Below are 17,985 nucleotides of genomic sequence, written 5' to 3'. Positions count from 1 at the left end.
CAGATGCAGTCTGGCTAATAGAGCGCAGAGCACACCTATCACTATGATTAACGACACATTTATTTATTCATTAAATTTATATGCCATCCATCTCATTGTCCAACAACTCTTCTAATGTTGTTTGTGAAAATTTTCAAAATCAGTACTAGAAATTTCACTTCCCCCCAAATTTTCATTACAGGTTTCTCTCCATATTTTCCCATAGCAGTTATAGCAGTTGTTTCTGTCACAGATTTGGAGAGCCTATTTTTCCACCATAGTCTTCTTCCTGGTTAAGTGCCTAGGCAAAGTTATAGAATAAATGTGATGGCATCAGGACATCCCATAGTCAATTCAGAGTGACATCAGGAAGCATTGTCCTCATTCAGAAAGAGAGAGAAATACCGTCCACATTTTGACTGTCAATATCATTGAAAGAAAGAAGTTCATTTTGATGAAGAGTGAAACTGTTCCAAAACTGTTCGCCCCCTTTCCACTTTTGGGTAGATTTATTTATCAAATTTTGAAATCTTCCACACACTTGGTACTCCAAGAGAGCCAGTTTGGCTTAGTGCAGGGGTAGGCAACCTTGGCTCTTTTATGACTCGTGGACTTCAACTCCCAGAATTCCTGAGCCAGCATGGCTCAGCTTGGAATCTCTCCATTTCTCCTCAGCATGGCTGGCTGAGGAATTCTGGGAGTTGAAGTCCACGAGTCATAAAAGAGCCAAGGTTGCCTACCCCTGGCCTAGTGGTTCAGGCACCAGGCTGGAAACTAGGAGATTGTGAGTTCTAGTCCCACCTTAGCCATGAAAGCCAGCTGGGTGACTTTGAGACAGTCACTTTTTCTCAGCCCAATTCACTTATAGCAGGCATATCAAACTCACAGCCAACTGGCCGCAACTGGCCCACACAGGCCATGCCCACCCTGGCGCTGTCAATACGGGATACGGGAGTTGCGTTGCAATTGGGCTTGACAACACTGACTTATAGGGCGGTTGGTGTGAGGAAAATAGGAGGAGGAAGGTGGGTTGCATGTTTGCCACCTGGAGTTATTTGTAAAAACAAGAAAGACAAAATACAAATAAATAAACAAATTTTAAAAAGAAACCCTGCAAATTTCAGACTCCTCCCCAGCTCAATACCATGTTCAAACATTGCCCACAAACACGAAATGCCATTGCACAGCCCGTTGCATTTTCCCACTTCTCCAGAACACCTCATCCCGATAACAAATATGGCTGAAAGTTTTTGCTGCAGCTGCTCCGAGCTGAGTATAACCAGATTAAGTCTTCCACTGAGCATTCCTGCATGTATGCTTTTAATTAACTGTTATGACTACAGTAATGTAATCACTCAGGCCGTTCGGCTTCAATCAGGGTGGAAAAATGTTCTTGGCCAAGGGCTGTATACAATTTGCCGGACTGAAAGTCCGTTTGCGTACAGAAATTGGGTATGTTCCTTTACACACAACACATCTCACACATACCTGTCCCCTTCCTAAATAATCTTCCCTCAGACCTACATAGAGGCAGTCCTCGACCTACAACAGTTCATTCAGTGACCATTCAAAGTTACAGCAGCACTGGGGAAAAGGGACCTATGACTGTTTTTCACACGACTGTTGCGGCATCCCCATGGTTACGTGATCAAAATTCAGATGCTTGGCAACCGACTCATATTTATAACGGTTGCAATGTCCCGGGGTCGTGCGATACTCTTTTGCGACCTTCCGACAAGCAAAGTCAGTGGGGAAGCCAGATTCACTTAACAACTGTGCTACTAACTTAACAACTGCAGCAATTCATTAAACAAATGTGGCCAAAAAAAAAGTTGTAAAAGGGGGCAAAATTCACTTACCGTATATACTTGAGTATAAGCCGAATTTTTCAGCCCACTTTTTGGGCTGAAAAAATCCACTTCGGCTTATACTCCAGTCAACAAAAAAACTTACCGAGGACTTGTGCGCGGCCGAGGCTTTGGTGCTTCCGGGATCGCGTGCACCTCTCCCAAGCCACCGCCGTCCGGAGACCTGCCGAAGTTTGGGGAGGTTTGGGGAGGTGCGCGCGCACCTCCCCAAACCTCCCCAAACGTCGCCGGGTCTCCGTTCCTCCGCGCCCTGCCTGCCTGCTTCTTTCCGCTGCGGAAAGAAGCAGGCAGGCAGGGCGCAGAGGTCCGGAGACCTGCCGACGTTTGGGGAGGTTTGGGGCGGTGCGCGCGCACCTCCCCAAACCTCCCCAAACTTCGGCAGGTCTCCGGACGGCGGCGGCTTGGGAGAGGTGCGTGCGATCCTGGAAGCACCGAAGCAAGTCCTCGGTAAGCTCCGGGCGGTCACTTGCTTCGCGTCTCCTGAGGGAAGGGGGGGCGACTGGAGCGGGCGTGTTTCCTCGCCTGCTGGGCGCCGCGATTTGCCCGGGGAACGCGCGGGCCCCGAATGGCAGCGTGGAGCGAGGAAGCGGACAGCCAGGGCTTCCCCGAGAGCCGCGGCCACACAGGGTATTCCTGTGTATTCAGGCTTGCAAAATGGCGGATCGAGCCTCTGCTGGCGGCAGAGGCTTGCAGAACGGCGGATCGGCTTATACTCGAGTCAACAACTTTTTCCAGTTTTTGGGGGTGAAATTGGGGGTCTCGGCTTATACTCGAGTCGGCTTATACTCAAGTATATACGGGTAACAAATGTCTCAGTTACCATATGCTGCACTCCTTCACGTATGCTTCCTCAAACCTATACATATACAGTGGGTGATCAAACACTCGCTTATGCATTCCTCTTTTTCAGACATATCCAGATTGATTATGATTGGACTTGAGACCACAAGGGAATCCCTGGCCTGTAGGCTATAGTACCGTAGTGGAATGTTGTTGTTTTTTAAAAAAAAACAACTGGAAGAATGCTGTGGCAAGCTGCTTCTATGCAGGTGATCCTTGAGTTATGACCACAACTGAGCCCAAAATTTCTGTTGCTAAGTGAGACAGTCGTTCAGGTGGTAAAAGGTGCCCCATTTTATCACCTTTCCTGCCGCAGTTGTTAAGTGAAACACTGCAGTTGTTAAGTTAGTAGCACGGTTGTTAAGTGAATATGCCTTCCCCATTGACTTTCCTTGTCAGAAGTTTGCAAAAGGTCCCATGCCCCTGGGACATGTCATAAATATTGCAACCATGATAAAACAGTTTCCAAGTGTCCGAATTTTGATCACATTAACCATGGGGATGCTCCAATGGTTGTAAATGTGGAAAATGGTCATGTCACTTTTTTCATTGATGCCGCAACTTTGGTCATTAAATGAAAATTTGTAAGTCAGGACTACCTGCATTGCTGCCCATAAAATTATATGAATGTGCCCATGAGATCCCCAGGGACTAGGTTCTCCTGGAAGGAGACTTTAAGCAGAGGAGCGCTTTTTGCACGGAGCAAATTTTGATTACATTTTAGAGAGTTGCACGTACTGTACATGTGACAAGGTTTCTTATGTGCATCCATAAAACAGTGGTAATAATTGAATTGTGTGGGGTTTTTCTAAAAATCTCAGTTGCTTATTTCTCATATCTGGAACATGTGTGGTCAAACCAAATAATGGAATTGGGCGGAGAAATTCAACAGCGATCTCTGGAAGTGCTGGGCAATTTAGAAGCCAGAGGATGAGTGGCGTGCTAATCCACCGTGAATCCACAGATGCAAATCCAGAATTTTGGCTGGAGTGTAAATTGGCAGGTCACGAGCCTTCGCCTAAACCAACTATCAACACATTTTGAAATTACACTGTGTTGGAGCGAGGGTACAATTAAGCAAGCAGCCTCTGTTAAAAAGGGATTCTGGCAGGGCTGTGGCACCAAGTGTTTCGTTTTTTCATGTTTTAATTAAAAAGGGGGGGAAAAACCAAAACCCCTCTGGCCAGTGGGGAAGCCTTCTGCTCTTCTGAAGCCTTAGAGCAGAGGCCCCCAACCTTTTGGGCACCAGGGACAAGCTCCATGGAGAAATGTTTTTCTGCAGACCAGAGGGGGCGTGGTTTGGTGTTCTGCTTGCATCCAGCGGATGGGACTTTGCTTGTTGGCATGCCGCAGCATGATGCTGGTCCACGGACCAGGGCTTGGGGACACCTGCCTTGGAGGAATGGTTGAATCAGCCGGATTCTTTGGTTCCACACAATCTTTGTCTTAGAACCGAAGGAAATTTTCCTTCTCCCTAAAACTTTTCTTCACCTGGATGCCTTTCCAAATGTGTCTGGCTTGAGAATTGCAGCTGCCCCAATTCTGGATTATTCAGGCTGATTTGTACTAATCTCTATTAAATAAATGTCTAAATAGGATGTCAACGAAGTTAAAGGAAAAGCATACGAGTTAAACACAGGCATCAATCATGAGTTTTAAATCCTATACTTTGCGTGGAGCATTCTGTGGATTCTAACTGATGGGAGGCTAACCATCCAATCCACTCCCAGTATAGGATCATATTTCAACAATTAGGATTTAAATACTACTGAGCTAAGTTTCCAAATCTTAATTCCAGGAATTATTCTTACAGGTGAAACACTATGGAAAGGATGGCTGCTTCTTCAGTTGCACCACAGCAAAAGCCACGATACGCCCATGAAAGAAGTACATATTGGTACACAAAAACAGCTGTTTGTGTCTAGGTCAGGCCATTTGTGAAGGACAGAAAACTAGCAATGAAAATAAAAAAAAATCAGCAGTTGGATTTTCAAAAGCAGGAGGAAAATATATTTTGCCTAATTTGGCAAGTACGTTGATCACCCTTCCCCAACTTAGAGCTTGCTATGTATGCTGCATCACAGCTCCCCGCATTCCAATCAAAAACACAGATAACTTTTGTTCTGTTTCCCATCCTAGTGATGCTTGATATGGGTTCACCTCTACTCCAGACAGAACATGAAATCCTTCCCCAAATACAATTCCTCCCCCTTCCCATCAAGCTCAATGTTTTCCAATCCGTCATCTGTGGGAAATTTTGGGGATGTTAAGCAGATCTTGCAGAGAATGGATGCTCTGGAGGAAGTTTTGTGCTATCCCCTCCTCCTTCCTCTTCCTTTCTCCCTCCCTCCCCATTCATCTCTCAAGCAAACCACAGCCTGGGAAAACATCTGGACCAGCCCCTGGGACAAAGGGGGGAGGTCATCAGGATGTGGGAAACTACAGGAGAGGCTAAAATGTCGGCATAGCTCAAGAGCCGAGCCTGCAGCCTCAGCTGGCCTGCTCCTTAACCAGAGAAAAGCTCCTCTTTACACGCCTGTTAAAACTGCTAAGCAAAGGGACCAACTTTTGAATGGGGAGGGAATTTCTATTCTCCTTCTCTTCCACATGCTACACGTATACGCAAGGAAGCCCAGAGGGCAAGTTCAAGATGACCAACATGCCTGTTCTCAAAAGGATCTCATCTTGATCCCAGGATCTGGGCCACTCCTTCCAAGTACAGTGAAGAAGGAATAAGTGAGCTGAACCTTTTCAGGCGGCAAGAATTTTTTTTAATGGATTTGAATCTTATATTAAAACTGTTTAAACTTCTGTTTAAACATTGAACATTGAATCCCATGCCTGTCAATAGTTCAGGAAGGATCAGGCTGTTTGAAAGCCTGATTAGCCCAAGGGGTTTTGACTCCATCAAGAGCTGCAGGTTTTGGACGTCATCTCTAGAATAAGACTTAGGTCTCAGATTAGTCCTTCATTCATTTTCTCCCAAGCACCATCTCATCTCTTCTTCCTTCCTTCCTCCTTCCTTCCCAGAGGTATGAATTGGATTAATTGTTTGCAAAGGACTTTGAAAATTGAGCTGAGCTCGTTCATGCTTATTTATATTCATTCAAACCTGTCCAGGCACTTTAAACTGATTTTTTTAGAAGACAACATGCACAGCTATCTGGCTGACACATCCTGAAGATAATACCATGAAACTCCTCTATTCACACTATTTTCTAGAAGCTCATAAAAATACTGGATTCCTGTTTCCAGTTTTCTTAAATCAAGCTGTAATTTCCAGTTGGTTTTAATGGTTTAAAACAACTTTTAAAAGCCACTTGGAGAGAAGGTTTGTTCTAAAACTATCCTCATACAGAACCGCAAGGAAGCTGAACTAGCTCTTATCTTCCTGAAATGCTGGTTTTCTACTATCAAGGATTTTTTTTTTTTACTCAGGGAACATTCCACCCCAAGCAAAGGCTTTGGTTGGCTGTTAGTTGGAGAGAGCAAAACAGCTAGCTTGACTAGATACAGCAGTGCTGAAATGCTTGCAGAGCAAAGCAGTTCCAGATGACTTATGGAAGCAAAGCCAGTCCAGATGCCCACAGGGGAAAGCAAAAAGTGACAACGTCACAAGGAAATGCAATTGGAGGCAACTCATAAGGCTCTCCAGCTCCAAACTTCCAAATATCCATCAGACGCCGAGAGGAAACATTCCGTGAATCATCCAAAAGTGTATGAGGCAAATAGCTGATGCCTTCCCCAGCAACCTCAAGTCAGTTGAAGTCCGAGGCAAGGCAGAGATGGAAAGGGATTGCAAAGAAGACATTGCAAAATAAACTACCCAGAATGAGTCACCAAATAGTTAAGCCATCCACCCTGTGCAAAGTTTAAATAGTTTGAAAAACATGCATGATCAAGAGACTCCCTCACCTAAATAGGACAGGGAAAAAGCTTGTTCATAGTTTTTATGATAATTATTTTTTTTCAGTTGTTTCTTCAAAGTAACTATCTCTAGCTGCTTTCTTAGGTCATCTCACCTTCTGTATATGAAATTCCAAGACTGCCAATGAGGGAGGGAGGGAGAGACTATCTATCTATCTATCTATCTATCTATCTATCTATCTATCTATCTATCTATCTATCTATCTATCTATCTATCATCTATCTATCTATCTATCTATCTATCTATCTATCTATCTATCTATCTATCTATCTATCTATCTATCTATCTAAGTGTCCTTCAAGTTGAACTGTACTGCTGATGATTTCCTGGACATATCCATGTTTTCTTGGCAACAATATAGAAGTGGTTTGGAATTCTCTTCTGGAACTTCTAAAACTTCCCCGTCAAGTTTACTGACCTAGGATTTTTTTCATATCCAAGCATTCCATCCAAACACTGACCTTACTTAGCTTTTTGGTATCACCCAAGGCCAGCTGAGTGCTACCCTCAAACTCAGCACGTATAGAATAGCTACCATGCTCATTAGAACAAAAGGGGGAAACCAAACAAATATGGAAAATATATATATATGGGGAATGCTCCAAGGATTGCAATTACTTCCTTTGGTTGATGTCTAACAAGTAATTAAAAAAATATCACCATATCCCCGAGATGCATTACACAACTATAAGATGATTGCAAAGGCCCTGTTTGCAATCACAGGCTAGTTAACATTTGAAGTTGAAAGCAATGGAAGATGTTCTCTGATTAAGACCTCACTGAACATGAAAGGGTCACATAACAAGCAGTCGTTTAGACATTTTCCACTCAGGCTGTATAAGTAAAGCTATATGTCAGACAGATTAAAGCTACCTTGTGGTATGAAACCATCTATTCCAGCATTGTCTCTAAGATCAACAGGTTCCTCTGAGAAGGATGCATACCCAGACATTAAAGCAGTGACATTCTCTACTTATTTATGATATCAGTCATTTCAGAGAGGGGCAGCTCAGCTAAAGATCTCTACTAGTGACTTCCACTGCTGTGGAGAGTCACCCAACCATCATGAACAAGTTTCAGCCTTGCCCTAGATACAGGGGCAGGCAACCTTGGCTCTTTTATGACTCGTGGACTTCAACTCCCAGAATTGGCTGGCTCAGGAATTCTGGGATTTGAAGTCCACGAGTCATAAAAGAGCCAAGGTTGCCTGCCCCTGCCCTAGAATGATGCTAGAAGGTGGAGAAATAGCATAGGATAGGAAGAGCCAGGTTTAATTCCCTGCTGAACCAAAACATCGACCTTGATGCCATCACATTTTCAGCCTAACCTTCTTCATAAGTCTACCATGGAGATAAAATGGAAAAGGGGCATGCCCAGAGCACTAAAGTTGAGTTCTTTAGAAGAAAGACAAGACATGAATGTAATAAATGCCCAAGTAAGTGAAGATAGGTAGGTAGGTAGGTAGGTAGGTAGGTAGGTAGGTAGGTAGATAGATAGATAGATAGATAGATAGATAGATAGATAGATAGATAGATAGATAGATAGATAGATGGATGGATGGATGGATGGATGAGATAGATGGATGAGATAGATGGATGGATAGATAGATAGATAGATAGATAGATAGATAGATAGATAGATAGATAGATAGATAGATAGATAGATAACCTTTATTGTCATTTTTTACTGTGGGCACATTGGCACACATTAAAAATGAAAATAAACATAGAAAATAAAATGAAATAAACCAGCTGGGTATATAGATGTTCTGTATACCAAATAATAACTGTTGATAGGCTTATCTTTTTATTGGACAGAACATACGTTAATAATAAAGAGCAAGCAAAAGCAGTTTCCTTGTTTGTTAGTTCACCTACCCATACCTAACTGTCCCATTGACCCAGCTTCCACTCACTAGCATTACCTCTAGGGAAGCAATGCTGCCCCCTTGTGGAAAGGGAAGAAAGGACATTTATGCTAAAAAAAGATATTCTAGTACATGCTCTACGCACCTGCTCCAAGTGCCAAATCTTATGCCAGTTCAGATGCAGATCTTCTCTCTGCCCAGTCCAGGCAGTTACTCAGATGTTTTGACTTCTTCTCACTCCAACACAGAGCTTCCCAGAAGAGGCACCAGCAGGGCTGAGGGAACCAGCAGCACTAGTTGTCCCATGGACGGGGACTAAAACCGCACATGATCTGGTCTCTCGGTGCCTCTGTTGCTTTTCTCTGTTTCTCAGCCTCCTTCCCTCCTAAATTCCCATTTTTTTCCTTCCAGAAAGCAGAGCTGCGTTTACGAAAACAGCCTGGTGTGGTGTTTTTTTCGGTGAAAAGGAGAAAAGTCCCCAAACAACAGCAGACTGAAGTCAAGTGGCTTCTCCTCCAGCTGCAGTCCTTGGCCTCTCTCCAAGGCAAACTGCGCTCCATAATTACACAATTTTGAAGAACAGCCCCATGCTGACTTAAAGGGCCAGAGATCCCGATCTCCCAGACCGACCTGGTTCAACTCTAGAGATCATCCCTGAATGAAATCACATGAGGTGACACCTTGGAGCAGAACAGGTGTGTGCATATGCATCCAAGGAATCAACTCTCAAAAAGCTTTCCTGGATTGAATTTCAGGATATCAGAAATTGGTCCCACAGAAGAGGCAGATGTGACCTCGCTTGGTTTCCTTCCTATTTCCATTATCCTGCAAAAAAATAAATAAATCCCAATCTGGATCCCTGTAACATCCTTGGGAAACGCATCAGTGTTTTTGCCTCTGATTGAATTGTAAGGTGCAGAAATGATCTGTTGGAGAGAATATAAATGGCAGCCATCCAGGCTGAAAACAGATGGAGATAGCTAGCAAGGTTAGAGAGGAAAGAGTCCTAGTGAACCATCTAAGGAAGAACACCAGATACCATATAGCCCAACCTTTACAACATGGTGGCTTCTAGATGTCTGGGAACTGTATTTCTTGGAATCTCCCAGCAAGTCTGAAGATACTGTTATAGTACTGCTGAAGCTAAACAAGAAACAAGACGGGAAACCAGAAGAAATACATGTTAAGGATTGGTTTCTTCAAGGGATGGTTGGAAAGTACACAAAATAGGAAACTGGGTGAAAGCAAGCCAGTTAAACTAAAGGTGGGACATATAATCAGATTTGGGAAGGAAGGAAGGAAGGAAGGAAGGAAGGAAGGAAGGAAGGAAGGAAGGAAGGAAGGAAGGAAGGGAGGAAGGAAGGAAGGATACATGGAGGAAAATAAGCGTGAGAGATCTTTTGTTTTAGAAAATACACAGAGTTACACTGGGCTAGAAATATGTGATAATTCTTTTTTCTGTAGTTTGTGTTCCTATTTGGGAATCTACGAGGGAAGCCTTGGTTGAAAACCGTAGAACTTCACATGTTGAGAGCTTAAAACGCTTGAATTTCTCTCTTCCTTGCTCCCACCCATAACTAAAGGTCTGTTTGTAAACCCAAAAGGCTCCAGTTACATTCACCAGCAGCCGGGCAACTCTGGAGGTCCCCCTGAGGTCATCCCAGTTGACCTTTGCCTCTTGAATCATGCCTTCCCGCCAACCCCAACCCCAACCCCCCCCCCCCGTTAACTACAGCTGTCCTTGTTGCTGTCATCCTCTGAGTGAACGTGGCCCTTGAGAGCGAACAGCCCTGGGCCATCCAATCCTTCTCTCCCGGAATTCAACTGAGACGGAAGCCAGAGACTTTGTGACAATTGCTGTCTCTCTCTCCAGCAGTTCCCTGTCTCCTCCCTCCTGCCATGTCAGCTTGCCTGACAAACGAACTATCTGTTGTGGGGGGGGGGGATCCCAGCCTGAAAGCAAAGAGAAGCCAAATGACCCCTCCATCTTCCCCCAGCAAGTTCTCCGCTTCAGTTTCTGGGGATAGTCCAAAGCTGGCAGAGAGGCTGCAGCCCACAGATAGCACAGGTTTTATAGAAAGAAGTTCGTACAATGTATCTTTACGTATGGGTGCATTGAACACCCAGACACCCATCTATGAAACCCTAGTGCCAGGGAATGAGGTTACCAACAGGGAAAGGCTACATCATTGGTTTATGAGGAAAACTGGCTAGAAGCTCCTTGTATGCCAGACTGTCTGCGGAAAAATAATGAAGCCAGGATACCCAGAATAAGGAGAAAATTCCTGACAGTCAGAACAATTAATCAGTGGAACAACTTGCCTCCAGAAGCTATGGGTGCTCCATTACTGGAGGTTTTAAGAAGAGATTGGACAACCATTTGTCTGAAATGGTATGATCTTTCTCGCTTGAGCAGGGGTTAGACTAGAAGACCTCCAAGGCCCCTTCCAGCACTGTTATTCTGTTAACTAACTTCAATCACCTCTTTTTTTGAAGCTGATTACTTGGACATGCATTATGCATTATGCAAAAATGCATGTCAGTAAAAAAAGCTTTGAGTAAGCTTTTTAATCTCAACTTTGTGGTGAAAGAGAAAGAGTGGGCACCTATGTTCTCCTTTCTCAGTGGTTGTAACACTTCCACATGTGAATAGCCATTAGAGTTTTAACCCCATCTTAAGCACTCCGACAGTTCAACTGGAGCTCCCATGAATGGGGTAAAAGAGCACTCATTTAAGTTATTTTCCTTTTATTCCTCTCTTCCCGATGCACATTGAGGCACGAGACAGGGAAATTATTTTTTTCCCCTTTCAAAATTAATAACCCTCCATGCAGCAACTACACTGAAGAAGAAGGCCGAGTTTTCCTCCACTAGCTAGGAATATGCTGCAGATTCAAACAATGAGCAGTTTGACAAAACTAATAAGTAGAAAGAGGGTGAAGGGTCTAGAACAGACATGTCAAACACAAGGCCCGGGGGCCGGATCCGGCCCGCGAAGTGGTTTCATGTGGCCCGCGAAGCCATCCTGGAAACAGTGAGGGAACAGCCCCCGCTGCCTTGGCTCCGGCCCAGGCCGGCCAGGAGCCAATGTACAATTTTGTGGTGGTCATCTATGCTGAAATACATTCAGTCTTAGCTCCACAAGGCCATCTGGAAACAGTGAGGGACTGGCCCCTGCCGCATCAGCCCTGGCCCCTAGGTGCATGCTGGGGAGGTATCACCCTTTGTGAGGAATGAAGAAATGCACCATCGCCTGGAAGTGGCCAGCACATGGCCCTGCCTACTTCGGGCAGGCTAGGGGCTGGGCAGCGTTGTGATTCTCTTCAGATTTGTGCCACTGGCTCAGCCTCTCGGCGCTGTGAGGAGGGCCATGTGCTGACCACTTCCAGGCGATGGTGCATTTCTTCATTCCTCATGAAGGATGACACTTCCCCAGCTGCATTTCTTTCCTGTTTTTCTCCCTCCCTCATTTCAAATATTTTCCCATCATTGTTCGAAGGAAGGAAGGAAGGAAGGAAGGAAGGAAGGAAGGAAGGAAGGAAGGAAGGAAGGAAGGAAGGAGAGGGAGGGTCTGAGGGAAGTCCTGCCTTAGTCCTTCCCTGCTGCCCTTTCACCATCCCCTTGCCCCCTCCTCCTGGCCTATCCTGGGGGGTCTCCCATCCTATTGCCAAGGAAGCTTTGGATACAAAGCCAGGTCTCCTCACATGGAGAGGAAGTGGGCCTCCCTCTTGACGTGGCTCTCATACCCATCATGAGCAACCTGGCTAAGGAGAGCAAGCACAGCAGCTGGGCACACTCTTGGGGAAGTGGGGGTGGGCTTAGTGCTGCAGGTGCTTGAGGGCTAGGCTGGGCATTTGACCTCCACACCACAGTCCAGCCCCCCCCACACACACACATGGCCTGAGAGGATCAGTGAGGCTCCTCCAGTGGACCATGCCTTGGCACTTGCCCCAGTGCCATCTCCTGCCAGAGACCCTCAGATTTGTCCCACTCCTGCCCAGCCCCCATAGGCACCCTTGACGTGAACGATGTAGAGCTGGCCATGCCCACCCAGTAGGCCACACCCACTCCAGCCACGCCCAAACAGTAGGCCATGCCCACCCTGGCTACACCCACCTGGCCCCTCAAGGGTAACTGCAATGCTGATGCGGCCCTCAATGAAATTGAGTTTGACACCCCTGGTCTAGAATTAGGGGAATAAGGGTGGGATAGAGGCAGTTGATCCCACAAAATGCAATCGTCTGAAAGGACTGGATTCCAGAAAGAGGTGGTAGCTAGTTTTCTTTCGTAGGAATGTGAGGTTCTTGGTATTTTATCATCCCAAGCAGTGACCCATATAACTTATGGAATAGAGCAGCTTTTCGGCAAGAAGCCCAGTAATGAGCACACACATATATCTATCCAGACATACAGGGAAATGGCCCTGATGTTGCAATGGCATCCCCACATCTACAGCAAATAGCTTTAAAAGTACCCTCCGTAACAGCTCAGCAGTAATTAAGATTTATCTTTGGTTTTGTCCCTTCTTTTTTTTGCAATCGGTGTTCAGGAAATTCTTGCACTTTAAATCGGGGAATTCATGCAATGCGTTCAGAACTTATAAACAAAGATACCTTTGCTGATGTCAGAGTACCGGTATGTCTCCTGTTTATCTTTCTTAAGAAATCAGACTCTACATGGGGACAAACAAACAAACTGGAGGGGAATCTTGAGAAGGGACCAAATGACTCATCCGTAGCAATCTTATCAGGTATTTCCATAAAATCCTAGCAAGCTGAAATGTGAGTGAGAGGGAACTCCGAGGTACCCCGAGCATAGAAAAATCTGAAAGTACATAACTTCTATGACAAAACAAAACAAAAATCAGTTACAAAATACCAGCCATTTTGTTGCCATGGATAAATAAAAGCAACGGAAGTAATCACATATTATAGGAACAATCAAACGAGTGTCTTCCAGATATTTGGCAGTATATCTCCTAAAATTCCTGTTCCTGCTGGCCAGGACTTATGGAAGATATAGTTCAAGGCATCTGGAAACCAGATGGTTCCCTTGTTCCAGCTTCCATTCTCTCCTCTTTTCCTTTGTTTCCACTCGCCTCTCACTTGGGTTGCCTTTTTCCCCCCTACTGTTGAGTTTTAGCTGCTTCAGAGCCTCCTAACATCCTGCAGTGATCTCAGAAGCAGATCAATAAACATAATGCTTTCCTCCTTCAAAGTGGGACCCTCAAAGAGCAGCCTCAGAAGTGGTTTAAAATGTTTTTGGAAGCAAAGTGAAACTTGGGCAGGCAGCAGTCTGCCCTGAAGAACGACAGCATAGGTTATGACGTATGGTAGAGAAGGGTGGCACGCAATTCCAGCTGAGGACCAACAGACCCACACAAGGAACGGAATGTCATTGGGGGAGTTCTGCTGCTCCTTTGCACCCTTGAGTGAGCTTTTGCGATGTGGGCTTAGAAGAAATGAACATGTACACCCTCCGAATGTAGGATGAATTAAACAGGATACGGTACCAAATATCACACACACACACACACACACACACACACACACACACACACACAAAACTGCCAAAGGTTCCATTTTGGGCACCCAAAGAAATGTTTCCCAGCACTCACCTTGGCTTCACATTTTTTATGGCTTGCCATTTTGCACACTGCAAGAGAAAGAAAGAAAGAAAGAAAGAAAGAGTTCAGATCTTGGGCAACTGTAAACATGAACACCTTCTGATGCTTTGATCCCAAGTACAGGGTAGTCCTCAACTTTTAACAGCAGTCTGTTTAGTGGCTGTTTGAAGTTACGACAGCACTGAAAAAAGTGACTTATGATCATTTTTCACACTTACAACCGTTGATGCATCCCCAGGGTCACGTGATCAAAATTCAGATGTTTGGCAACTGACTCATATTTACCACAGTTGCAGTGTCCCGGGGTCATGTGATCCCTTTTTTTTTTTGGCCACTTTCTGACAAGCAAAGCCAATGGGGAAGCTGGATTCACTTAACCACCGTGTTAAGTGAATTTAATAACCGCAGTGATTCACTTAACAACTGTGGCAGGAAAGGTTGTAAAATAGGGCAAAACTCACTTGACAAATGTCTCACTTAGCAACTGAAATTTTGGGCTCAGCTGTGATCGTAAGTCGAGGACTACCTGTATTTTGCTTTTTACAGAGCAATTCTGTAAAGCATGCTGGGTGAAGCTACATTTCAGGCATGGGGGGGCGGGTTTAATATCCTCGCTGTTGTCCTTTTTATTATTTTATTTATTTATTTTTATTATGCAGCGAAATCCATAATAAAAAACACCCAGATTAATGAAAATGGCAATCCTGGTGGGCACTACTATAAAGAAGAGTGAACCAAAGCTTTGCCTTCCCAAAGCCCTTTTTCTGCACAATATAAGGAATACAAATGAGCCAACGGCAGAAAAACATCCTACCTCTGCACACAAGCCCTTGGGCTTCTATGGATTCCTTGCAGACTATACATGCCTTTTTCTTCTTCTTAAAAACCTTCTCTTTGAAGTTGTGAGGCTCCAACACCTTCCCAGGCTGAAATGACAAACAAGGGCAGAAATGTGGGTGGTGCATCATTTTTTTTTTGCATAGACCAATGGAGGCAGCTTCCCACAGACACACTTGTGCGATGCCATCATGAAGCTTTCACCAACACGAGGCTCTCCAGTACATGGAGATGTCAATTTCCAGAATTCCACATGGCAACTGCACATCAAATTTCTGACATACTGAAAAGAACTTTTTTTGTGTGTGTTTTATACACAAGACCCCTTCTGAACATTAACTCTCATCTTACACTCAGTATTGGAAAAGGCCCCAGACTTGTATTGTCATGGTTTAAATCCATGCCAAATTCATGTCCGTCTTCAACAATTTGGATATTCTTCCAATCCGGAAAAGAGTAAGAGTGAAGTTTATCTGCTAGGGTTCCCTTACTTATTTTGAGTAGATATGGATTGTGGTACATTATAATCAATGAGAGACAGACAGTATTATGAGGACAGGTTGATGAGATTGGAACAATTTAATTGGGAAAAAGAAAACTAAAGAGAGTATCAATATATATTTATTTTATTATCTACATTATTTGTAATTTCTCAGTGCCTTAGTCTTTCCTTTATAATGTACATACTGGCACATCATGCTAAGAAAGGTAATTGAAAATAAATTCGGGATTTGTTTGCACAACACGGAATTAACTTTCGCATATTTCACAAGATCCAGCAGTAAGAACCAGCTTAGACGCCTCTTTTGTTTTTTTTAGGATTAAGCACATTCATAGAGGTCAGACCTACCAACTACTATTAACCTTGTCATAAAATAAAAGGCCCTGTGAAAGAGATAGTGTGTCTCCAACAGCCATAAGCGACAGGGAATTGATTTCTCCATCCTACTTCTCCCTCTTTCTAAAAGTATTTGTTGCTCAACCTCTGTTGGAACAAGTCAGAAAGATGCAGCTCAATTATATCTTAGCCATTATAACTGTATTTCTGCTCAACAATTATAACAGCCCATGACTAGAGGAGTAGTTCTAAAACCAAAAGGATATATTTTACTTTTAAACAGCACATTTTTTTAAAATCCCATTTATATCCTGCCCTTCTCCGAAGACTCAGGGCGGCTTACAAGCTTAGCAGTAGCCTTCATTCTATGTATATGCCTGCTTATTAGGGCTTTCACCCCCCCCAGCGGCATTATTACAAAGTCAGCTAATTGCCCCCAACAATCTGGGTCCTCATTTTACCTACCTCGGAAGGATGGAAGGCTGAGTCAACCTTGAGCCTGATGGGACTCGAACCTGCACCAGGCAGCTGGTGTTACTTAAGGAGGCATTAGCCCACTGCTCCACCAAGGCTCTTTCACAGATGAAGCATTAACACGTGTGAGAGCCTTAGTTTGTTTCAACTATGGTTTACTGAAGTACGAACTAAAGTCAGTTGATCAAATGCAACTAAACCAGACATCATGGATTATAGCCACAGCTAGCTAAGGCACTAGGCTAGAAAGACTGTGCTTTCTAGTTCCACCTTAGGCATGAAAGTTGGTTGGGAGCTCTTGAGTTAACCTCTCTTTCTCAGCCCAACCTATGTCACAGGGTTATTGTGGTGGGGAAAATAGGAAGAGAAAGGAGTACAATATTAAATATGTTCCCTGCCTTGACTTATTTATAAAAATAATAATAAAGGCAGAATAAAAATTTAATAAATAAATACTGTATTACACTACTTTAACTAAAATTGCTTAATAACTTTGAGACAAGTTTCATGCAGCATACTGAAGTACATTTCATGATTCATCATTCAGTGTTACATTAACCCATCACAATGAGCCAAAACAAGCCAACTCTATCTACTGTGGCGTGATGCAACATGCGAACACAATCTCCCTTACAACTTTTTAAAGATGGTGCTTGCACGCAGCAGTTTATTGAAATGGGTATAAAAAAACACACCCATGTGTGCGTATACATTCACACTCGTGCATATACATATTGCCTAATTATGTCAGAACTTTTTTTAAAAAAAAATGAAGCCGTCAATTAAAATCAAACCAAAGCTATAGCTCTATAGATCTCAAACTGACCCATCAAACTGAAATTTGCTTAGCTAAATCCATTGATGAGTGTTTGTTCTATAATGTGCAAATTCTTGCAAAACACAAACTCAAAATTAATCCACTCTCTTGAGAAGGAACAGAAGATGACTGGGAACATTGTGACATGCCAAACAACAATAACAACTGCGCTGAACATTTCTCCACAAAATGCAAGCCTTGAATACACCCGCCACAAATTTCAAGAATGTGCGTGCTAAGGGTTCATGAGATAAATCTTCCTGAAATGCTGGGTGCCAGGTCAACAGCCGATGTTCTGTTGGAAGCAGCTACATATAAACCAGATTAATGTATTTTCTCAAACTAAACAAACAGAAGGAACAAGAGCTGCTGTTTTTCTCCCTATTTAAGACTTGGGAGAAGGTGAGGGAAGGCAATAAACAGTTTTAACCTTAGCCTGAGGTTCATTGCCTCTGTACACGTATTTGGTGGCACAATCGTAATTTTTATTTAAAGGACAAACGAACTGACAACCCTTTGCAGAGTTTTAAGGAGTCTTGCTGATATGATGTCAGGTACGGTTATCAGAGGGATGCGGTGGCTCAGTGGGTTAGGACGCTGAGCTTGTCGATCAGAAGGTCAGCAGTTTGGCGGGTCGAATCCCGAGTGCCGAGTAACAGAGTGAGCGCCTGTTACTCGTCCCAGCTTCTGCCAACCTAGCAGTTCGAAAGCACATAAAAATGCAAGTAGGAAAATAGGGACCACCACGGTGGGAAGGTAACAGCGTTCCGTGCGCCTTTGGCGTCTAGTCATGCTGGCCACATGACCACGGAGACGTCCTCGGACAAGCGCTGGCTCTTCAGCTTTGAAACGGAGATGAGCACCGGCCCCTAGAGTCGGAAACGACTAGCACGCATGTGTGGGGGAACCTT

At 44.1% G+C, this 17,985-nt stretch overlaps 1 protein-coding gene across 3 annotated transcripts in view; it reads right to left on the bottom strand.

The window, feature by feature from the left end:
- Positions 1-17,985, bottom strand: part of TNS2 (tensin 2) — a 156,203-nt gene that overhangs the window by 67,679 nt on the left and 70,539 nt on the right. For all 3 annotated transcript variants that reach the window (XM_081321845.1, XM_081321846.1, XM_081321847.1), the window contains exons 2-3: positions 14,923-15,034; positions 14,100-14,137 (exon numbers count right to left, since the gene is read on the bottom strand). In XM_081321845.1, coding sequence (XP_081177971.1) covers positions 14,100-14,137; positions 14,923-15,034 — 150 coding nt within the window. The remainder of the gene's footprint in view (positions 1-14,099; positions 14,138-14,922; positions 15,035-17,985) is intronic.

This window comes from Vipera berus, assembly GCF_964194415.1.
Source record: "Vipera berus genome assembly, chromosome: 2".
Taxonomy (NCBI): domain Eukaryota; kingdom Metazoa; phylum Chordata; class Lepidosauria; order Squamata; family Viperidae; genus Vipera; species Vipera berus.
Note: the sequence above shows the minus strand (reverse complement) of the source record. Positions and strands in the feature narration are given on the sequence as shown.